This window comes from Podarcis bocagei, assembly GCF_964188305.1.
Source record: "Podarcis bocagei genome assembly, chromosome: 12".
Lineage (NCBI taxonomy): Eukaryota > Metazoa > Chordata > Lepidosauria > Squamata > Lacertidae > Podarcis > Podarcis bocagei.
Genome location: NC_138137.1, coordinates 49,466,545 through 49,491,390, shown reverse-complemented (window position 1 = coordinate 49,491,390; position 24,846 = coordinate 49,466,545). Strand labels below are relative to the sequence as shown.

The following is a 24,846-nucleotide window of genomic DNA, read 5'->3' as shown; positions in this document are numbered from 1 at the left end:
CTACCTGGCAGCCAGGTAATAAAGTTCTGTAGAGGAATCAAGGATGGCATCCAGGGCCCCAAAATCCAGGAGCTCTCAAAATACTTGACCAACTCTTACGCTGCCCTCAGTCACAGATCTAAGAAGTTTGAGTCCGGCGTGTGTTGAGCGAGGTTGTTGTTTGTTATATACACACTTCTATTCCAGCAAGTGGCAAACACAAAAGGTCTTGCTCATTAGCTGTAAAATACTGTTGTGTGTTACCCCAATCTCTGAGCAGCTCTTGCCCAGAGTTTGGTTTCCTTGGAATGAAGATCAGGTGGAGACTGTGCTGTCTTTCGGATACTTGGTTTTATTTTCTCATGTATGCAACCTGAGCATATGATGGAGTATTCACTCCCCAACAGCTCTTTCTTTCCCAATGGGTTTCTGGCATAGGAGCCAACTCCTAGGAGACGAGGTCTCTTCAGTCCCCCCCATAAAATATTTGAGGGGTCCAGGGCCCCCCCAAGTTGATGGGCATTGCCATTCAAATGGTGTGTGCACTCCACACCTTGTGATTGATTATGTGGGGTGGGGCTTACCTGCCCCCCCTATTTTAGTCAAGTTGGCACCCCTGCTTTCTGGGGAAGCCCCAAACTAAGCTTTGGCTCTAGCTCAGAGGAAGACGTGTCTCTTTCTCCAGCTTCCAGCATCAGCCCAACTCTCTCACACATTCTCTCATCCACAGTCCCTCACTCTGCCCATTGTTCTCCCTTCTAGGATGAGGTGGCATGCAGTCAGGAGAGGTGGGGAAAGCCCTCTTGTTTGTCTCTATGGCAACAGAGCAACTCCTTTTAAGATGCAGTTGTTGGGTACTGCTGAAATTATCTTGACAAAGGAGCTGGCCTGACCAATTAAGCAAGCCCCATGCTATAGATTCTAAGCTCACAGATACAAAATCACAGGTTTGGAAGGGACCCAGGGTATCATCCAAACTGACCCCTGAAACTCATCACTGTATGCTTTAGGCTACTGATTTTCAGGCCTCCATGATTTAACAACGGTGGTGGCTTTCAAAGCAGAGGTTGGATGGCCATCTGTCATGTTTGATCTAACTGAGATTTCTGCATTTCAGGGGGTTGGACTAGATGAGTCTCTGTGTCCCTTCCAACTCTACAATTCTATGATTCTATACCTTCTTTCTATATCTCTGCTGAATTGCTCGTAAAATAAGCCACCATAACTACAATGTTTCCTAAACACAGGAGTACTATTGAATTATATAGTGGCATTGAGACTTCCATAGGAATATATCAGGAAAGCTGTGATTTCACTCAGTACTCTAGAATAACATTGGGCTAGATCCAGATGACAATCGTGTACACATTTACCGTATTTTTCGCCCTATTGGACACTCCGGCTCATAGGACACACCTAGATTTTTTTTTTAGGGGGGATAAAGGGAAAAAAAATTATTTCCCTCCGTACAGGCGAGGGGCTGGGGCGCGGGAAGCCCGAGCTTCCCCCGACCCCAGCCCCTAGAACGGGAGCCAGAGTGATGCCGAAGCTGTGCTTAGCTTCGGCATCGCTCTGGCTGCGCGCCCGGGAGTGCAGGCAGCTCCGCGGAACCCTCGGGAGCCCGGCGAGGAGCTTCCTGAAGCCTAGAGAGCAAGAGGGGTCGGTGCGCACCGACCCCTCTCGCTCTCCAGGCTTCAGCGAAAGCCTGTATTCGCCCTATAGGACACACACACATTTCCCGTTCATTTTTGGAGGGGAAAAAGTGCGTCCTATAGGGCGAAAAATATGGTATCTGGGATTAATGCTTTGTTGTATTTGGGACTTAACGTCTGAGCAGACATGTATAATATTTTCTCCCTCTCCCATAATTTTACAACTTGTGGACATCAAACGAAGCTGAGCGTTGGAAGATTTGGGATGGTTGAAAGAAAGCACTTCTTCACACAATGCATAATTAAAACAATGGAATTAGTTCCCACAGGGTGTAGTTATGGTCACCAAGTTTGATGGCTTTAAAATATGATTAACCAAATTCACTTGGGAGCGTAGGTACCTAGTTTGGATGATTACCAGATCATCCAAATTGCCATATTTTCTATCTAAACCAGCTCTTAAATACACTTTGTTTTCACCAAAATCAAGTGAAAAGAAGGGTCATTGGGTATGGGGTGATTTTTGTGTTGGGTAAATATACTTGCTGACACTTTGTGAACATGACTGCTTCTGCTGTCTTAGACAACGGGACTTTCCACCATGCGTAAGGGAAGACCACCAAGGAGGTAAGTAAGAGAACAACTCCTATCCTGTACTTCCTATACTGTAGGATCTGCCAAATTTATAAATTTGATTATTGTTGTAACTCACATAGTCAAAACACCTGACTCCATGTCACATCGAGTAAGTGAAATGCACAACGGTTCAGAAAGGGGAGGAGGTGTAGTCTAGGATGTGAGTTAAGGTCGCCAAATCCCCAGCTTCAAATGAAGCAGGAGCTGTTTTGCCACAGAAACACACCTCACACCTGTTGGAGCTGAAGCGGGCCATATCTTGCAGTCTTAGGACCCAGGCCGAGAGCCCTGATCCTAGCTTCTGAGCCCATTCCGAAGTATTTCTGTGCAAATCACATGTGCTTTGTAGTCATGGGAATTCTCTCTGACTTGGATTGCAGTTGTTTATAACCACACCCACCTGTAAACATCTGTTGCAGGGAATTCCCTTGGTGAGGCTCAGATGTCTGAAATTTGGTGTTATGCCATTATCGTGTGCTGTTAGGAGAGAGACGGCAATTATTGCATTGGGTGTATACGCGGGTGTGCTGCTCAATGGTCTTTTAACAAGCCTTGTTGCTGTTGTTCCCTGTCCTGCTTCCTCGTCTCTCTACATGGATTCTTGTTTTGTCGGCCTCTCCCTGGTTCTAAAGGGCTGTGAGAAATTTCGCTCTGCAATGGCAGGAAAGGTTTTGGTGGAGAAGAACCAGAATGATCAGCTACGCATTGCAGGGGGAAGGAAAGTCTGGGCTGCAGAACACACATGGGAAGAAGCACTACTGAAGTCAACAGGGCTTTCTACTGAGCGTATCCTGCAAATATCCTGGAAAAAACCCCACAGGACATCCTGTTTTTTATTGCAAAAGCATGGCATCTCAAGTGTCAAAGGCCAGAGTGAAGAGGTGTATCTTCAGCATTTGCCAACAGCCATCTAGTGAAGAAGCCAGACACACTTCTGTGGGGAGGAAATGCTACAACTTAGGGGTTGCCCCCAAGAATGCCCTCTCTTGAGGTGCTGCCATCTCAAGCCTCTGGGAAAGGTAGAACTTCCAAGAAGCCCCCTTCTGCTGGTTTTTATTTTATTTTTGTATTTTTATTTAGATTTTTCTGTCATACAATTTAATTTAAAAAAAGAGAAATAATACATAACAGAAAAGAAACATTAAATCATTATACAATATCCAAAAAAAAGGAAAAGGAAAAAACATAAACAAAATAAAATAAACACGCCACCCTGTTTAACTTCCCTCCACTGCTACTCGTCTTTTCTAGAATCAATTTTACCCTTATCATTGCATTCTGATTGTTTTTATTTTCTCTATAGACATACATATGTCATTGATAATTTATTGTTTTGATGCATTTACATTCTTAATCTAAGCATATTAGCATGGCCCCATCTGCTGATCTTAACACCCAGGTGCGTCTGTTGTAGCAAAGCAGATAGTCTCCCAGATATTTCGGGCCAAAGTCATTTAGGGCCTTAAGCCCTGATGCGAGCACCTTGAATTGGGCCAGGAAATGAACTGGCAGCCAAAGCAGATGTTTTAGAACATACACCATGTTTAGAGCATTTACAGTACCCTTTACAGTACCATCATATATTTACAGTACCCTTTACAGTACCATCATATATATGTTTACTCAGACATATCCTCCAGCGCTTTGAAGCCAAAATGCAGGACGCCATCTTTCCATGGTGTCATGAGAGAGTGTGGAGGCCCCAATCCCCCCCACCCCCGATCTGTGCTTTATTTTGCCCGACCAAATGTGGCAACCCTAGCTCTTCCCCACATGCAGTTTCTAGCCACTGGGATTCAGAGGAATGCTGCCTCTGACAGCAGAGAAAAAACATCCAAGTGAGAACACTTTTAGCAGTAAAATGGAAAATAGGTAAAGGACCCCTGGACGGTTAAGTCCAGTCAAAGGTGACAATGGTGTTGCGACGCTCATCTTGCTTCAGGCCGAGGGAGCTGGCGTTTGTCCGCAGACAGCTTTCTGGGTCATGTGGCCAGCATGACTAAACCGCTTCTGGCACAACGGAACACTGTGACAGAAGCCAGAGCGCATGGAAACATTGTTTACCTTCCTGCCACAGCGGTACCTGTTTATCTACTTGCACCAGTGTGGTTTCAAACTGCTAGGTTGGCAGAAGCTGGGACAGAGCAATGGGAGTTTACTACCATCACAAGGATTCAAACCACCGACCTTCTGATTGGCAAGCCCAAGAGGCTCAGTAGTTTAGACCACAGCGCCACCCGTGTCCCCTACTTTTAGCAGTAATCTACTTACGGGGACCATGGAATTTTCTTGCTTGGGCATTTCACATAAAGATTGCCTGCTAGAAATGCTTTGGTATATGATGGACCATTTTAGGGAAGGGGGTTTTATGCAGGAAGTTTTGTACAGGAAGTTATCCTACCTAAGCCCCACTCCCAATCCAGTCTGGGGCCTGATCCACCACTCTGGGTCAACCCTAACCCAAGGCAATCCAGGGCTGACCCAACCTGGCTCTGTATCGTGAATCACTTCAGTTGAATCAGCATAAACGAGTTTGGAATTCAGCCAACTCAAGCGCACAGCCCTATTACAGATATGAATAGGTACAGGACAGAATCATTGTATTGCTGTTGTGAACCTCCATTCATTTCATCAGAACTTGCACCAGACAATTTCCTGATGGATTGTGCTTGGCTTCCAGAAATACCTAATTTTCCTAATTTTATTTCCTCATTATTTGACTGAACTTATTTCTAGACAGAAGGATCTGACGTTCTGTATGAGCTTAACAGCATAATGAATTCATCTTTTCTAACTTAACAGATACAAATAAATGCTTGTGTTTACTCCCACAGGTAACAATCAAATGGTGCTATTATAGCAGCGGATGCGTTTGCTGTCTCAAAGCTATTCTAGCAGGAATTGCAATATGTTTTCCTGTTTGAGGTTGAAAAATACAGATTCATCAGGGTAAATTCTTCTTTCTCTTCTTTGTTCTTTTGTCTCTCTAAATCAATAAACTGATGCCAGATGATTGCATTCCTTATCAGTGAAAGCTTCAAAGGAGCATGTAAATCACAGGCTACAAATCTGTTTTAAAATATTCATTTCACAAGCAGCCTATACATCTGGCAACTTACAGATCATTACTAGCAAAGCCATCTTGAAAATGAATGCAGAGGTGGAGCTTGGATTTGAATGTGAAGCCTATAATTGTATGTTTATACTTCTGATCTCTCAATATCCAACTAAGCTATGACATTGCATTTGGTTTTACATCAGGGATGGAGAACCTGTGGCCCATTAAAAAGAAGAAAAAGCTCCCTCTCGTGTGACCACCAACTGTGCTTCTGATGTTGATGGGTCCAAGAGATGCTTACTTACCTGAGGATCTTAGCAGCCAACTGAGCAGGTTTGTATATAAAGATATTATCTTTCTGGTAGCTTGGACCCAAGCCATATAGAGCTTTACAGGGCATAAGCAGCACTTTGAATGTTGCCCGGAAATGGACTGGTAGCCAGTGAAATTGTTATTTTTCAGTGAAGTTGTTTTAACCAGGGGAGTAATATGTTCTCTGTAAACAGCCCCAGTCTAGCCAAAGCCTCTGAACACTTTTCAAAGGCAGCCCCACATAGAGCACATTACAGTATCGGTAGTCCAACTGGGATGTAACTAAGGCATGTGTTACTCTGTGGCCAAAGCCAACATCTCAAGAAACTAGTTATCCCAGTGCAGGGAAAAAAGCCACCTTGTGTGTTTGCTTGGATGGTTTGAGGGGGTTTAATTTCTCATATAGAATGTGGCTTAACTCACTTGAGTCACTTACAACTAGTAGGATTGTGGGCATCTTGTTTACTTCCACAGCTTTTGAAATTCTAAAACATGTGAGATATGGGATAACCTATGTGGCAATTATGTGGGGGGGATATGGTCTTAGGTCAGGGATAGGATTCACCAGCTTTCTGGTCCATTCCATTAGAGGACTCCATCACAGAGGATGAAAGATATTCTACCTGATGCAACACTGGGAGGAACTGGTAAATCATTCTGTTGAAACCAGTAGAATTCTACCTTTGATACTTAAAAGATCTTGCCACATAGGGCACTGCTGGGAAGTCAATGCATTTTAGGGGTTTACTTGCTGAGTCAGCTTTCGATTCCACCAGTTTTGACCAATGAAGGTCACTAATATTCTTCACAATCTTCATTATCCAACCATCAAGTTGATAAACATATAGAGAGAGAGCGAGAGTGAGAGCTTTTGAACATTGGTCCTTGAGAATGATTGAGAATTAGGTCATTAGATAATTAATTAATTAGGTAAGGAATTGATATAACCTATTGGGCCAAGCCTGGGAGCTGTACAGAACTCCTTTGGAAGTTTTCACGGACAATGTTTGTCCAGTTCAATGTGTCATCTTATTTTGCATTTCTCAGGAGTAGAGGCAAAGACAATAACCTATAACTTTTGCAAAAAGGTCCTTTTAATTAAAGGATTTAAACTAACAAGGAGACACCTATGTACCTTCACCTTATCTTTCAGATAAAGACCTCCTGGGGTAAGCCTGACAAATCCTTATCGGGAAGATAAAGGACCCTACTATGATGGGCCTTATCGCTTAATTAAATCCTAGTACAATGTACAATGAAGTCAATAATTGGTTATTCAAGATAGCTCTTCAAAAAATTGTGTCTATATTGGAGGAGGCATCTCTATTGGGCTCTCTTGCACTGTAGCATGAGATGTAAGGGGATGGGTTACCTCAATTGTTGGCGGAAAGGAACAAATTAATTAAAAACAAGGTGTGAAGCTTAATGTGGAGAGCGGCTGATAAATGAATCTGATGGTTTGGCGAGATAAGCAGAGAACCTTATGCCTTGAATTTAGCACAGGCCCAATGAGGCTAGGTCTCTCTCATATCTGCTCTCATACTCAGCAGCTACTTCTAGGAACAGGTCACAATCTGACTCCAGGCTTTGGGGCAGCGACCTGAGCGGTCCTCATTTGCCCTCTGGACCCAATCCACACAACCACTCAAGAAGAAAGCACAAGGGAAACAGAGGAGGCTGCTCCTTCTCCTCACTCTTGGTCTCACTCGCACACATGGAGAGGGTTGATGTACAGGCAGTGACAGCAGCAGGGCCAAGAGGCTCTGTGGGGAACCTCAGGCTCAGGGTCTGATCGGAGCTCTCCTAGCCTGTCTGTCTGGCCCCCAGAGCTCTTCCTAGACCACAACCCTCACTGGTCCTGCTTCGCAGCCTGAATGTTTCTCTCTGGCTGGAAAGTGTCCTTGAACGCAGATGTCCTTTGCTTGCCTAGATGGAGGACACCGATGGATGTGTGTGCAGAAATCAGTCTACTGTAGAAAGGCAACATCTCCTTCCATTGCTCTATCCACTTGTGCCTCTGGCCCTACCCACCACTGCCTTGTGGCTCTCAAAAGGTTGCCCAGAAGGGAGTGCAGCCTTTGGCTGAAAAAGCTTCCCCACCAGCGATTGGCAGTGGCTCCCATAAGGTCCCAACAATGCCTACTCTTGATTCCAAACCTACACCTAAAACCACTTTAAAAACAGGTAGTGGGGTGTAAAAAGTACAGTTGTAACTCAGCTCCCGAACGCCTTGGGTGTCAAACATTCCGGCTCCTGAACGATTGAAAACCGGAAGTGAGTGTTCTGGTTTTTGAACAATCTTTTGGAAGCTGAACGTCTGACGGGGCTTCCGCAGCTTCTGATTCCTGCAGTCAATCAGAAGCCGCACTTTGGAAGTCGAATGTTTCAGATCTCTGTTTCAGTCCCCACCATCAAAGAGTGTTGGACTAGGACCTGGGAGACCAAGGTTCAGCCATAAAGCTCACCAGATGACCTTGGGCCAGTCACTGTCTCTCAGCCTCACACACCTCACAGGGTGGTTGTGGGGATTAACTGAGGAGATGTATGCCACCTTGGAGGTGAGATATAAACACAATAAATAAATGATAAATAATAAATGTTAAAAGCATCTCAGGTAGTAGGGCCTTGGATGGAGCAGTGGTCTGCTTGCTGACTCCACATAAGGTGACTTCATCTGTTACTTCACATGTATTATACCTCTGGTTTAAGCTAGCAGGGGCTTCAGAACAATACATTTCCATGCCTGAATTCCATTTTTAGGTAGGGGTTTCAGCAGATATGAGTCAAGAGATCTACATAACAGTTCAGCAGGTGATATTGAAGAACTGATGGAAAGCTCTCAGTCCATCAGCTTCATCAGCCATTCTTCTCTGGTTGGAACTTTGTCTTCTTTCCATCTCTGGGCCAGTAGTATTCTTGCTCCTGTCATTTCATACATAGTCTTTTCTGCTCTTTCGAAATCTCTGTACCTAAAATACCTAACAAAAAAAGCCTCTGGTTTCCCCCCAAAAATGTTATTTTAAACATTTATATATATCATTATATATCATTTCCCAAAATGCTTTGAGGCCTGCGGGTATAGGGGCAGTATACAAATGTAATAAAATAAAATAAAATAAGTAAAGGCGCCATACAGTGCCTGATTTTTAAAAACTCTATACAGTGGTGCCTTGCAAGACAAAAAGAATCCGTTCTGTGATTCTCTTCGTCTAGCGGTTTTTTCGTCTTGCGAAGCAAGCCCATTGACGGATTAGCGGCTTATCGTCTTATCGGAGCAGCTGATAAGCGACTTAGCGGCTTAGAAAAAGGGGGGGGGGAGGAAAAAACCCCCGCAGGAACTCGCAAGACATTTTCATCTTGCGAAGCAAGCCCATAGGAGATTCGTTTTGTGAAACACCTCCAAAACAGAAAACTCTTTCGTATAGCGAGTTTTCCGTCTTGCGAGGCATTTGTCTTGTGGGGCACCACTGTATACAATTGTGAAATAATACACAACAACGAACAATGCAGTTCATGTCAATTTAATTCCATTCCATTCCAGCCAGCCATTCCAGCACAATGACTAAAAACAGGGGTCAACCTAAGAAAAGCAGGATGAGGCCTGGCCTATGTGTTCTCACAGCAGCCAACCAGAAGCCCACAGACCCTCCTGCAGTTTCCAGCACCTTGTATTCAGAACTTGGGGACAGAGCATAGCCATCCCAGCTAGTAGCCATTGATAGCCTTGACTTCATCATCATCATTACTTTTCTGGGATAATATTATTCATCTCATCATCATTATTATTATATTACATTATTATTATTACTACCATTTTAATAGGTATTTAAAGAAATAGAAAACCCAAGAACCATTAAACACCAATAATAACCTAGCATGGTACACCTAATGGTGCTTACTCTATCCGCTGACTTTACACACTGAGAAGACTAAGTGGCTGGTATAAAAAAGGTCTTGATAGGAGTCATTAACATAGTTGAAGGAAGGAGTCCACGTTCCTTGGAACACTTATTTAAAAAGCAGTCGGGAAAGGAACAAACAAACAAACAAACAGGTAGGACATCGCAAGATGACGAAGACTCCTTTTCCCCAGGGAAAGAACGGCAGCTGCCTGCCTACACAAAGTCCCAGTTTTTTAAAAAGGGACTTTGGAGGATAGCAGAGTTGGGGAGCCCTACGAGATCCACGGCCAGCGAGTTACAGTTGGGCTGACCGGGATCGGACTCCGAGCCAGGCAGGTTCAGAAGTTCAGGTGAAGGAGGGCAGAATTCAAGCCACCCGGCGCTGCCGTCGGGGGTTTGGGTTCCTGCCAATGAGAACGAGTCGGCGGCCACTTTCCCCCGAGGTCAGCCAGCGGGTCAGAGGCTTGAAGCCTAAATTCCGCCGAAACGAACCAGAGCCCCCTCCTAAAACAGGAATGGGAGGCGAAAATGGGTAAGTTGGAGCGGGATGCGGGAAGGCGACTCCCGCGTTACTGCCGAGGCCAATGGCGAAGGCTCAATTCGGCGGGACAGAGGGCGTCAACTCGCAGCCGACCGCATTCCCACGACCAGTACCCTTAGGGGGTGTTTATGCGTGTCAGCGAGATCCTCAACCTCATCACCGGCGCTGTTACTAATAGTATCAGGACACGGATCTGCTGGGGCGAAAGACGGAATGGGAAGAATGATGGGTTTCATATGCCAAGCATATATTCCTTGTTTCGGCCCTAGGGAACCCGGTAGCGGCAAGAAAGATTAATTCGGATTATTTCCCAGCTGCCCTGGAAAAAGCCCACCTACAGCGCCAACTCAATTAATAAATTCTGCGCATGCGCCACGCCGCCGCTCCGTCGAGATTTCAAACCGCCAGCTTTCCTTTGCGCGCATGCGTATTGCTGTACAGCTTTTTTTGTCAGCGAAACCGGCGGGGGCGGGATCGCCATTTCCTTGCGCACGCACCGCAAGCCCTTTGCGTCACTGCCCAACGCCCACCAGCGGCCTTTTCCGCCCTACTTCCGAAACTGCGCAGGCTCGCGAGAAGTGGGTTGTTGTTTTTTCCAGGCCTGTTTGCGGCGGGTTAACCAACGAGCGGCGCGCTGCCTCAAGGAGGGAGCTGGTCCTCCAGTATCCCAGAGTGCAGCGCGGCGTCAGTGGCGTCGTTCGCTCCCCCCGCCACCACCCGCTCCCGTCGTCTTTCCCTCAGCCGCCGGCCGCCATGTTGTGCTAGCTTGCTTCGAGCACCTCGGCGGCGGGCGCTCAACCACCCACCCACCTCCCTCCCTCACAGCGCGGCGGGGCCGAGAGAAGCAGGTGGGGCGCGGGGGTCCTCGCAGGGGCCCGACGCCATGGCAGCTGCCTTGGGAGGAGGAGGGGACGGAGGAGCAGGTACGGGGGGGGAATTCTCCGACCGCGAAGGCCGAGGGGGCGCGGCCGGCTCGGGATACAAACGGCGGGGCCCAGTTGCGGGGCGGGGAGGCGGTTGGGGGGAGCGTGCGAGTGGGGAGGGGGCTTCTGATCTCGAGGGGCGGGTGGCGCAGGCGCCCCTGTCAGCCCCGTCGTTTGCTCGGAAGGAAGTCCTGCTGTTTTCCATAGGGTTTAACCCCGCCCCCTCAATGTTTTTCGCGCGGTGTGTGTTATTTAGTAAGGCCTGTAGGAAGCAAAAGCGGATCGTGGGTTCTAAAGTGGCGGTGGTGGGATGATCCTCTATCTATTGATACAGTGACAGGAAATAGCTAGAGAGATTGGTCAGAGGCGCGCAGGGTTGGTTCTGGGGTATCGGGGAACTGGCAGACGGGGGAGTAGTTATTTGGGGGTGGTGGGAGTGACAAGCGGTACGATGCTCTTATGAAAGGGACGCTTGATGCTGGAGCTGCTCGGGGAGTTGCCAACTGCCTTCATCAGGGAGGTGAGCCGTCAGATGTTCGCTGGACTCCCAGCTCCCATCAGTCCCAGGCAGTGTGGCCAGCAGCCAGCTGTGATTGATGGGAGTTGTAGTCCAGTAACCACAGGCTTTTCACAGGATGAAGAGTGGGCCACCAGAAGTCAATGCTGAAAGACATTTATGTGGGTCTGAGGACGAATTATGGGCGTGTTTCTTTAGCTAGGAAAGCAGGAGAAGCTAATCTGATTTGTAAGACTGTTCCTTGAAATAGTCTCATGTCACAAGTGTGGACTTAATACCAACTCTGGAAACAGAGTATTTGAACAAGTGGGGAGTAAGGACTAAATGATATGATATTATTCAGATTGGTTTGCTTCTCTAACACCTTTTTACATATTGTTGCACTCCACCCCAATCTGTGTGGTACAAGATTTGAGGGGTTCCAGACACTTACCCAGGGCTTGTTTTCCTCTGAATAAGTAACAGCAGAGACTGTGATGTCTTTAGGATATATGGTTTATTTACACATATATACAACCTGAGACGCCAATGGCCTTGTTTCTCCCATAGCCACAACTTTGGATTCATAGAGAAATCAAACATCTCTTGAGTCTTTCTCCCACTTGCTGCATCGCTTCTAACTCACATCACTGAACTCTCCACTCTGGCCTTTTGTCTTTCTAACACTCAACTGCAGAACTGTTCCCTTAGCTGGTCTGGCTATTCCAGCAATTGAATTTGTGCTGGATCCAGGAATTCGAAGGGGAGGCTCAGTCATGTTAGTGATTCTTTCAATTCTGCTGTGGTAGCATGGTTCAGTAAGAAAAAAAAGTCTTTTAGTACTATGTTCCCTCTTCTTTGCTAGGTGAATTTAATTTTGTTTGGGGTAACCCATCTGTAGGTTAGAAACTTTTTTTAAACATTTTAATCGGTTTTGTTTTTTGTTCCCATCATAAGAATGTATAGTTACTTTATCTGAAACCATCCTAGAGTCCCTCAGAGTTTTTTCAACTTGCTTGAGAGCAACTGAAGCAATGACAGTTAAAGGGTCTTGAAGTAGTATCAGAGAGGAGATAGTGCCAAACTGAACTGAGGAAATATTGAATTCCAATTAAGTGTCTTGGTATTACACTATTAGATTTTATTTGGAAGCTCAAATATTATTTTGGCATAATTTTATTTGGATTTAAAATATGAATTGTGATTTCAGTTTAATATCATTACTTTGTCTGGAAACTTAAGATTTGTCAGAGTACTCCCTGAATGCTGCTGTCAGATATATCATGTACATTACTCATTTCCACAAAAACGATGCTGCAATTCTAACTGATGGTTCTGAATGCCACCTTAACACTTACTAAGCTTTAGCAAGTAAGCCCACAACTGAAACATTTACTGCAAAACTTCTAACATTCTTGTGTTACATAATCTTCCTTGGATTGGAAAATTGTTTTATATTCCAACCCCCACTGTTCATTGTTAGCATGCCTAGAGACTTTTCACTCTAAACCAGTGTTTCTTAACCTTTTTTTCTCTGGGCCACACTTTCAGAATAAAAAATTGCTCACACTGCTCCATTTTTTAAATTGATAACAAAAAGAAGCAACTCCTAGCAGTGCTTGATTTATACAGTAGAACACAGCTACTTTATAATATGAACATGGGACACTCAGAAAGTATGAAACAATGCAGCTACATAAGAAAATGAATCATTCCCAAAATATAATTATAAACCAGGTAATCTCATTTATGTTAGGTCTAATTTCAGACAAACTCTCATCTCCTCATCAACACAAATAAACCTTTCTCTTTTCTGATCTTTCACATTTATGAGAGCTGAAAATCTCTGTTCATAACAATATGTTGTGGAGAAGTGTAGAAGAATAGCCAATACTGTTCGCAGAACTCTGTTCAATTGGTGATTTTGGATCACAGTTAGGATTGTCCTCAGTATCACTTGATGCTCTTGCTCTCATTTTGAAAAGATGCCCCATGCTCTGCAAATAAAAAAATACTTTGATCTTATATATTACACGGAAATATTTAAATGTTTCTTTGATTTTCCTTGAATCTTCCCATCACACTTGCCATCCTCTCCTGCCACACCAGTGTGACACACAACACCCTTTGAGAACCACTGCTCTTAACAGAACTACAGTGGTACCTCGGGTTAAGAACTTAATTTGTTCTGGAGGTCCGTTCTTAACCTGAAAGTGTTCTTAACCTGAAGCACCACTTTAGCTAATGGGGCCTCCTGCTGCCGTTGTGCCGCCGCTGAACAATTTCTGTTCTCATCCTGAAGCAAAGTTCTTAACCCGAGGTACTCGGAGTCTGTAACCTGAAGCTCCTGTAACCTGAGGTACCACTGTAATTGCTTGGCAGACACTGATTACCTAAACCACCTTTTGCACAATGGGGCCTAGATTCATTTCTGGATGAAGGTATTACTTTGACTGCTTTCTTTGCATTTATATGAACAAAAAATTCTTTTTCTTTTCTTTAATCTTGAAATTAATGAGATCTTCCACTGATATAAGAAAGTCTGAATGTAAACTTACAGGGTGGCCTACCACTTGTCTTTTCAACTCTTGCCTCAATGGCTTATTAAACCTGACTGGGTCCAGGGGGGTTGAATTGGAGGGTGCAGTGTGTGGCAAATACTCATTGTGGGAGAGGGAAGTGCCATCTGTGCTCAATGAGGACTTCCCTGGACACTGAAGTTCCTAACAAATCTTCCAGTCACCAATATCCTCTTTTGGCAAGGGGAAGGGACAAGGTGCTTGAGAAAGTGGTAGTGACCCAACTACAAGCATGGCTTTAATGAAGTGGATTATTTAGATCCACCTTAATCTGGTTTAAGGCTACTGAGGTTGTAGTACAGTGGTACCTCGGGTTACATACCCTTCAGGTTACATACGCCTCAGGTTACAGACTCCGCTAACCCAGAAATAGTGCTTCAGGTTAAGAACTTTGCTTCAGGATGAGAACAAAAATCGTGCTCCAGCGGCGCAGCAGCAGCAGGAGGCTCCATTAGCTAAAGTGGTGCTTCAGGTTAAGAACAGTTTCAGGTTAAGTATGGACCTCCAGAACAAATTAAGTACTTAACCTGAGGTACCACTGTAATTGATTGCTTTTGTTTGGGAGAGGAATGCTTGGGAGTACAGCCTTACACATTTTTCAGTTTGGTGACTCTTGATACCGTTGATCATAGTATCTTTCATTCTAGTGGGGCTTCATGGATTGAGATTGAGAGGCACTGTTTTGCAATAGGTTATTCCCAGAGGTTATTCCCAGAAAGTAGCATTGGGGAACTACGATTCAGCACCATGAGATATAACCTGCGGTGTCCTGTAGGTTTAGTCTGTTCTCTGATGATGTTCAACATCTAAACGAAGTTGTTGCAAGCTGTCATCAGGGGATTTTGAATGAAGTGTCATTAGTATGCTGATGACACCCAGCTCTGTCTGTCTGTCTCTTGCCTCTGAATCAGGAGAAGCAGTTGCCTGAAGGTGGCATTGGGCTGAATGTGTGCCAGCACATTGAAATTGAACCCAGACAAGATAGAGGTGTTGTGTGTTCCTGGTTCTTGGGTTTAGAAAATGAAAGATCTGCCAGCTCTGGGTTGGTTTGCACTTGCCCTGAAAGTGGGAGAGGGGATACTGCTAGATTCAGTGTGATAATTTGAAGCCTAGGTAGTGAAGAGTACCTAGGTTTGCCAACCATGTCTCATCCTTGATGGAGAATACCTAGAAACAGTAGTGCATGGTTTTGTAGACCTCTGTATTGGATTGTTGTAATGTGCTCTGTGTTTGGCTGACCTTGAACACTGTTAGTTGATCTGCAGAAAGTGGCATCCACTGGCCAGGCGCATATTGTGCCACTCCTAAAAGAACTGCATTGGTTACCCGCTTGCTTCTGAGCTCTAATCAAGTGGTTGTTGCTGAAGTAGAAAGTCCTGAACAACTTGAAATATCTATTCACAGTCATCTACACACCTTCATTTTACCTGGATTAAGTTTAAGCTCGCTCAACTTCAACCAACCCAGTAGAGTTTCCAGACAGGTGTTCAGAGTTCAACAGCCTCCTTGAAATGAGCAGACAGAAAAATGAGTCATAGCTGAGTGTCCTCTTCATATTGATGACTCATCAATCCTAACCTTGATGTGGCTTCTCCCAACAGTTTCATGTAGATGTTGAAACACATGGGGGAATTGTTCTCCTAAGAGTCATGTCAAATGAATTTGTGAGTAATAACAAGATCCATACTTATAGTAGGCACATTTAGCTTGTCAAAAGGTACATTTGTTTGTTTTATAAACTTAGATCCTTGCCTTAATACTAGGACCCTGGGGTGGGTTACAACAATAAATACAATAAACCATCTGCAATGAAAGACATTAAGATTAGCTATATAACAGAACATTTAATAGTTGTTGTTTTTTTCAGTCTCAGCTTCATTCTGCATTAATAAGTCTGATGAAAGAGGCAGGTTTTCAGCTGGTGTCTAAAACTAGACATTGGTACCAGTTGAATTTTCAGAGGGTGTGCGGTTATTGAGAAGTTTTTTTCAGTGGAACAGCCACAAGGAGGAGTAATGGCTCTCACAGTGTCAGTACCTGAGTGTCAGTACCTGAGTAGTAATGATGGCTTTTGCATATTGAAGAGGATGTCACGTGACTTTTTGTACAGAGGTAACATTTCGGGGCAGGAAAGCTTTCTGAAATCCATATTCTTGTTTGCAGAAAAAAAGAATAGGCTTTCTGTCAATTTCCTGCATATGCACGGAATGTCTTTCACAGCAGGAAGGAGTTACTGAAAACTAGGAATTGGTGGAGTTTTAATGTTAAACCTCTGTTTTAAAAATATCAGGTTTTTCTGTTAAATTAATGTCCATGGCAGCTTAATAGAAATCTTAAATGCAAAAATCAGCTGAGACACGTACCACTTCAGACAAGCACAGAAAATAGTCATTTGTGGTGTAGTGGTTAAGAGCGGTAGTCTCGTAATCTGGGGAACCGGGTTCACGTCTCCGCTCCTCCACATGCAGCTGCTGGGTGACCTTGGGCCAGTCACACTTCTTTGAAGTCTCTCAGCCCCACTCACCTCACAGAGTGTTTGTTGTGGGGGAGGAAGGGAAAGGAGAATGTTAGCCGCTTTGAGACTCCTGAAGGGGGAGTGAAAGGCGGGATATCAAATCCAAACTCTTCTTCTTCATCCCTTGCTTTACAATATGCCCTTTAGTCTTGTTATTAATAAGTGGCAAACTTAATTTGGTTTTCTATTGTGCATGTTAACCTATGGAACTTGCTGTCATAGGGTACTGTGGTTTTTACCATTGTAACGTAAAATAGCTTACATTTATTTAAGATGATTCTCAGTGGAGCACCCAAGTCCCAATTGATAAAAGCAACATAATAACAGGCAATCAAAAGATCAAAGAAAGCAGAAAGCAGTGGCAGTGAACAGCATCAATAACATAATGGAACTGAGAAGATTAATGGTACTACTGGCAAACTAGAAGGATTCCTTTCAGTTTAATAAGTCTAGTATATTTTTCAGTTCTTCTCATAGAAGAACAAGCGTAAGAGCAATTGGCAAGTTCTAAGGAGAGAAAATGTCAGCACTGCTGTTTTATGATCTGTGATTTTCTTTTTGTGTTCTTGTGCAAATCACTAAATGTCTTCTGCTTGCAGATGATGACTTTGATCAGTTCGATAAGCCTGGTGCAGAAAGATCTTGGAGGAGGAGAACTGGAGATGAAGACTGGGACAGGTAAGCCCTTTTAAAAATGTTTTTCATTATATGGTATTCCATTTTTTTTTTGAGTTTGTATTTTGTATCCTGCTTTTTTAAAGTGCAAATTCATACACTAATGAAGTTATCTGCCTGCTGTGTTTGTGTCATATGCTCAGTTGTGGATAATGTACACCTGTCGTGAAGAGCTTAGTCTGGAGACATGAACAAGTCTAGTATAATGAAGAACACTGCATAAAATGTTGGCAGGGTAAGGCTTGCTCTTGCAGTTGGCTTCATAACTAAATTTAGTTTAGTTCAGAAGAGAGAATTCCATGGGAAAAAATATTTTTTGCTTTAAAGCATAACATGTTTTATCTTGGATACAAACAGGTTCCTAAAAATCCTCTTAAACATTTTTTTATATCTAAATTGACTTTTGCTATTTTTCCTATTAATGCTAGTGGCAAATATTAGAGACTTCAAACCCAGGACTACCTTCTGTTGTGATGCAAGCAAAGGGTTGTGCTGCATTGGCTTACAGCAGCTTCTTATACAAGGCAAGTTGTAGAGAACTGCATTGTTGGTGCCCCTAGATCTTAAGGCAAACTGAATGCAACAGCTCCTAGCAGTATTGAGTGGCTAGCACATTATCATTCCTGTAGATCTCAAAACAGGTTACATATTTATTTTTTGTTAACGTTTTTGTGGTGCCCTTAAATATAAACATTTACAAACTTACCAAAGTACGATTAAAATAAATAATGAAACAGTAAAACACAGTACTAAAAAACAGGTAACAGCATTAAACAGCAGCATTAAAACAAGCAGTAAGAGTTAAATAAAACTTGTGGGAAAATAAACAAAAGTCTTTGACACCAGGATCGGTACCAGGCAAATCTGCCAGGGAAGAATGTTCCACAAGCAGAGTACCGTCACAGTGAGACCCCTGTCCCCAGTATTCAGCTAAGAAACAAACCCTGTCCACCAAAGCAGCAACTGCAACTAGTACTGCCACTCTGGCACTATTTCAGATCTTCATAGTATAGGAAGATGTGTAGGGTTACAGATGGTGGCTGTAGCTAGGGAAGAGTCTCTGAAAATGCTATCATTGTGTACAGTTAGGTTCAAGTGGCCTATAATAGTTGTGCCCTACACTCTTTTGGTACTCTGTACTACTTTGAGATAGTTCCAGAGTGCCAGCAATGGTGATTCCTGCTGCTTTAGTCAGCAGCCAGGACATGCGTGCAGCAGGGCATTATTTCTTTGCAGCACAGCATAGGATCAGGCCCCCATGGTGTAATATTTGCACACAATCCTTTTTTCTTCCAAATGTTTCGCACTGTGAACACCACTAGAATGGCAGCTTGCTTTTATATCTGGTTACTACTACTTCATAGCTGAATTCTTTCTTGCCACTTGGAAAAGGATATTGGTGTCCCCATCCCAGTTAGCACCTGCTTTTCAACAGAGCAAATGCTTCCACTTCTTTGTGGGGTGGGAACAGAGGAGATGTGGAGAAAGAAAGTTGCTGGTAATCTTTGATAAGAGGAAGGAATAGGAATTGTAGGTTACTCAAACTGTTGCTTTTTCCAGCTCGAATAGTTGATTTCTCTTAGATATGTGTTCTCTTCAGAAATTGTATAGGTGAACTTTCACTTTCTTTCTAATGCAGTATCTTTAGGGTGGCTTTGATGAATGGCCTCCTGACCTATTGTCCTGAACAGCAATGAGCATTTCTCCCCATACATGTTTAATTTCAGGAGAAAACATTAGGAGACTGGTGTTCTGTCAGTGGTAAGGGTTCTAACCTGAGTGGATGTGTGTGCTAGTTCAGGGTTGCAAGGTCATGCACTGCTAGTGCCAGTTCAGGATCCAGTCAACAAAGCCAGGTCAAGGAGAGACTGGATTCCAGTTGGGCAAGGTTTAGTAATCTTGAGGTTGGATGCCAGTGAGCATGACCAAGTAAGATCAGGCAAAGAAAGCAGAGGTTGCAGTCCTAAAACAGCAGTTACAGTAAGTAGCACCATGGAGAGCTCCAAACAGAGTCTAGATAACTAAGACAAGACAGGCTTGAATGTTGCTCCAACATATGGCAAAACCAGACTGAGCTATCAGGGAGAAGGAGTGATAATATCTTGGTGACCACAAACTTGAGCCAAAAGAACCCCTAGCAATGCTGATAATGTGTTGGAATTACATTATATGAAGATTGGCAGTCTTCCTTTGTGACACTCCTTATCCTCAGTAAGTTCCCTGCCTCTTTCCATGAGGTTTACGCTGTGGTAAGTAGCTTTTCTTGAAAGGAGTTAAATCAAGCACTAACTATGGTTTTGAGACTGCTAATCTTTCTTTAAAATTAGATACATCAAAATGTGTTTTGCATTTGTTCTATTTAATTTGCTGTTCTTCAGTACTGTTAAGAGTCAGTGGGCAAAAATGATCTGGAGGATTCAATATTAAATAACTGGTGGTAAAATGGAAACCATAAGTTCTTTTAGAATCATCATGAAGCACTATGTAACTATTTGTCTCTAGCCTTTAAGTCACCTAAATAATAATAAATTTAATTGTTTGTTTATTTAAAGTATTTTTATCTCACTATTCAGACGAAAGTGAGAGTTTTTATCAGCAGAGTTTTTATTTTGGTGGTTTCCTAAAAAAAACTGTTTTTGAAATGTGGCAACCCTGAAATTGCTTCCTCATTTCTATAACTTTGACTATTTTATGAATTACTACAATAGCTTTTAGAATCCTTGCTTCAGAAAGCTCATTGTAAGTCTGTGAATGATTTTTTTCTTCCAGTGAATTAGACGATGACTTGCTAGGAGAAGATTTGCTGGCTGGCAAAAAGGTAAATAAGTAAGCTGTATGCATAAATATGTAAAAAAGACATTAACTTCTTTGGTTCTGCCAGTTTTCTGTTTTTGTAGAGTGTAATGGAGCAGCTCTGACAGTAACCTGATTGTGTTTATCTTCAAGCATGTGCTTGTATATGGAAGCCTGAAAAGAGTTCAACCAAGCCAGGTTTCCCAGCCGGTGCTATTTCTTTCATGTATGGAATGATTGGCAGTTTCTCCTGCTTGCTTCACAAAGTGGTGTGAGGGCAGTTATGAACATAAATGTACACGGAAGCTACTGCTAGAAGGACCTGTTATAAGGCCAAAGGTTGGTTATATAGAGCGGTTGCATTGAAGGGAAACTTGAAGTATGCAATATTCTTGTTTAATAATGACAAATAGCTCTTTTTAAACTCTCACCTGAATATTTAGCAGGAGCTTTGTATACCAAGTATCAATGATCTTGCCAGGCAAGTGCAAAAAAATAGATATTTGAATACAGGATTGAAAACCATCAGATTTGCAGTATTCAGCTTTTCTGGCCCTTATAGTAGTGCCTGGAAAGAGACAATCAGTTCATGTATCAGCAGTAGTGACCAGAGGAGAAATGACCGCTGGGAGGAGCACAGAGAGAATAAACTCCGTGGTGCACCTGCAGCAGCAAAACACCTTCATCTGCCCCACTTGCAATAAAGCGTGTGTCTTTACCCCTGCCATTCTCTCCTGAGACAGATGGATGCCAAAATGTTACTAGCGCTTTGTGAAATTATGGAAATCAGAGGAGGGCTGAGAAAATTTCCCAGAGGTTTGGAGATGGAAAGCTTGTTAGGCTCCTTTTAATAGCTGTTTTCCCATTTCTGTGGGCTGGCAAAAGTAAAATGAGCATATTGATATTTTATGCAGAGTCGTGAATTCAGCAATTTGTGTTAACTTTGCACTGAAAAATACCAGTGTTCTCCAAAGTATGCATTGCTATACTTGATGTAGCTATTAGTCCTGTTTGATGTTAAACATGGATGCTTGAGACAAGGTCTGTATATGTAGTAAATCAAATGAGGAGGGAATATCCACTATAAACAAGGTTCTGTGGTTGCTGTGGCAAGTGGACCCCAGCCTGTAATGCGTTATAGCCACCTTCCCAGCTTTGGAGTTGTCTAGGCGTACAAACTAGCAAGTTACCTCTTTCTAGCTCCAAACCCAAGGCTTAGAGTGGAGTAGGGGATTGTGTTTGATCTCATGCAGAGCTGCAGTACAAGGTCAACAAAGGAAGGGTTATTGTGGTTTGGCTACTACGATAGCAAAAATTGTGGGCTACAAAGCATAAACACTTGTGGCAAGTACATACTCTCTAACTGACTTTGAGTCATGACTTGAATATCATTGACTTCAGTGGGTCCAGCTAACTTGGGTTTGGTCTAACCCATTGTTTAGTACAATCTAGCCCAGGCATAGGCAAACTCGGCTCTCCAGAAGCTTTGGGACTACAATTCCCATCATACCTGACCGCTGGTCCTGTTAGCTAGGGATGATGGGAGTTGTAGTCCCAAAACATCTGGAGGGCCGAGTTTGCCTATACCTGATCTAGCCTCTTGTTGCTTGTGATGCGGTTTGTTCATACTGCTTCTTAAACCTATCATGTGGTGGTTTCCCTATCATTTTCCTTGCAGCATTTTTAAACAAAGCAAACAGTAGTAGATCTGTTGTTTCACTTTCTTCATCCCTGTTGCATTTTGTTAATCTTCTACTTAATGATCAAGTTATTTCTTTTTTCAAAGAATTTTTTTAGCCTGCTTTTAAAATTGTCTTTTTTGGGTTAATATAAAATTGTATATGTTGTCCTTTAAAACAAGTTGTACTAATATGCCTCTTTTTTGGTTACTTGACCTGCTTTCTGTTGGATGGAAACAAATGTTGACAACACAATTAACAAATTGGAAGGTGTTCAGAGCAGCATAACAGCTTATCCAACCTTTAGCAATTTTGCTGCTGCTCTCTGAACTCCTTCCAATTTCCACACACTTTCTGTCTCTAGATCTTTCCCAGTTAGCCTTTCAACCAGGCCTTTGGCTGATTTATATCCTATATCCTTTTAAGTGTGTTGCAGGTGTGTGTTTTCTTGTTTTTCTTGTTTTTATTATGTATTTTATGGTTTTATTTTGTATTTATACACTGTGAACTGTCCTGAGATCTTTGAATTAAGGGCAGTACACAAATTTTATAAATAAGCACATAAAATAAAAAAATAACCTTTAGAATAGCAGCCTTTAGATGTTGAGTAAGAGAGAGCTGAATATACATATGTTTGTTAAATCCTAAGTGCTTCACCACCACACCTGCCCAATAAAACCCATTTTATTGTCCCAAGGTCACATCTTTTAAATATTCTGTCATGTAGCATGCTGCTGTGAGAGGAGTTTTTCTGTAAGTTCAGCAGTAATTGTTGGCTTTTTTCCAGTTTTGTTTGGTGTTTAGTTTTCATGGCACAGTTTCTTGTCTTGCCAATAGAACCTTCTACCCAGCAGTGTTGCCACAAACTTTGGTACTACATACTCCTATTGGTCAAGAGATCAAGTTAGAAACCCTAATAGGTGATTGTGCAAAAACCAGATTCTTTTTATCTTCCCTTTGTGTGGCCTCTTGTTTATTTCCATTCCACTACTCTATAAATATTTATATTTATAACAAACACTGGTATGTTTTTCATAGGCAGTAGACATTCTTCAAATGTAAGCTCTGATTCTGAGGAGTCTTGTAAGATCTCACGGTTACCACTTTCAAACCACTTTATCATTTATACCAGCCTTCTTCCAAGGAGTTTAGGGTGGCATACACAAGTCTCTCCCTTCTGTCCTAACCTTCCTTAACAAATTGTTGTAAAGCTTAGAGATAGTGATTGGCCCAAAGATGCCTTTTGAGTTCAGTAAGCCTACATCTTATGCACATACCTTGTGTGCATACAGCTTTATGTGCTTGGTAATAATAATAATAATAATAATAATAATAATAATAATAATAATAATAATAATAATGGAAAAGGGGGTGGAAATGGGGTGGGCGTAGAGGAAAAACTGCTTTGACAATCCCTCCCACCATTGCACCTGATGTGTTTTGATTATACACAATTTTGGCTTTAGGCCCAATCCCTGGCACATAACCCCACGTAAGTTGTCGGCTTACTGTATTGAGACTGAGCTGAGATTTAAACTTTGGATTCTCTGATTTAAATCAAACACTCTTGCCACTGCACCACACTGATTTTTTATTACATTGTCTAGCCCTAATATTGGAAAATGTGCTTTCCTTCTTCAAAGTCAGGCTGTTGCTGTGAGTTTTGAAATTGCTTGTGAATGTTGATTTTTTTAATACGAATTTTCATCAGTTTTTTATGCAGCCCGTTTAAATACAAAGTTTTCTACTATTTTCTTCTAATCCAATGGTCTTCAACTAGTGGGTTGAAGCAGCCTGATTGAAGGTGGGTCGCAACAGGAGCGCTACCACCATGTATATATGTGGTAAAAGATGTTAGGGTTAAAAGTGGGCTTTGAGTCTGAAAATATTGAAGATATCTAATCAATTGGTTCATGGGCTGTTCAGAGTAAAGCCGTAGAACAGTGTTAATCATGAAAGAATGCTGCTTAACTGATAATTCCCTTGTTAAAGATTCACTGCTGAGAGAGCAGCCTTCTTTGCTGTGTTCTTAAATGTTACATTTTGGGTTATCTCAAGGGCAATTCTTTAAATTTAAAATTTAGACGCAGTCGGATATGTCAGATGAAGAACTGAATGATGATCTTCTACAGAGTGACAACGAAGAGGACCAACATTTCAGGTTTGTCTCTTACTACTTCGCCCCAGTAATGTAATTGGGTTTCTAGATCAGTGCCTTGAATGAGTCTTACCGAAATAGGGTTGTACACGTGTTTCACACTGGGAAGAGAAGATAAGTTACTTTTTACATTGGAAGAGTATGACTAGAAATTCACATTTGAGACTAAGTTGAAGAAAATACAGCTGCTATATAGAGCCTGTTTTCTCAGATGCATTCAGCAGTGCTATTCTGATTAAAAAAGCTGGTTTCCATTTTGGAAGCCAACAGGAGTTTATTTTTAACGAGACATTCCAATTGAATAATTGGTTAAATTTTAGGCCTGCAATATATAATTGTCTAAAAATATTTAAAAATAAAAATATTTTATCAGCTAAAAAGTAGTTGTGTGGATTTGTCTGAAAATTTTGTATTTTCTTACATGAATTATAATAACAGGGTAATTTGCATTTGAAATTTTTCAGTCTGCATTGACAGTTTTTCTAAATTCCCAGAGTAACAGTTAGCATGTTTATTTTACTTGTGTTTAGTGAACAAAGCTGAAAATGTTGAAATTGCCAAGCTTATCTAATTCCACATATGCAGTTGTCATTCATTTATTGTTACTAATGAATGTATGAAACATTTTTTTCCTGTAAAACAATAAAGCACTGGAAAAAAATCCCTCCCACACCACTGCAATGTTCTGTAGCAGTGAATACTTCTGAAAACCTCAGATGGCAAGCCCCATATTTCCTTGTGTAGGTAACAAGGCCTCTCCTTAGGTGATACCTGTGGTAACGTGTATAATTTTAAACACCTAGAGAGATATCCAGTGAAGTCTGAGTAATCATAGAGTAGACCCACTGAAAATAATGAACTTACATCCATTGATTTCATTGGGTCTATTCTGAGTCTGGCTAACAGTGGATATTATACATTATATGATTGTTGCCTAAGAAAGGTTGT

General features: G+C 42.5%; 1 protein-coding gene across 5 annotated transcripts in view; it reads left to right on the top strand.

Annotated features, from left to right (window-relative positions):
- Nucleotides 1-9,544: 9,544 nt before the first annotated feature.
- Nucleotides 9,545-24,846, top strand: part of RBM33 (RNA binding motif protein 33) — an 88,122-nt gene continuing 72,820 nt past the window's right edge. The window contains exons 1-4 of one of the 5 annotated variants that reach the window (XM_081163495.1): nucleotides 9,545-10,071; nucleotides 17,193-17,271; nucleotides 20,038-20,086; nucleotides 23,825-23,901. In XM_081163495.1, coding sequence (XP_081019621.1) covers nucleotides 10,068-10,071; nucleotides 17,193-17,271; nucleotides 20,038-20,086; nucleotides 23,825-23,901 — 209 coding nt within the window. In that variant the 5' untranslated portion in view covers nucleotides 9,545-10,067. Of the gene's footprint in view, nucleotides 10,072-10,644; nucleotides 11,004-17,192; nucleotides 17,272-20,037; nucleotides 20,087-23,824; nucleotides 23,902-24,846 lie in introns of those variants that run through there. The other 4 variants (XM_081163492.1, XM_081163494.1, XM_081163493.1 and 1 more) reach the window with 4 other exon arrangements.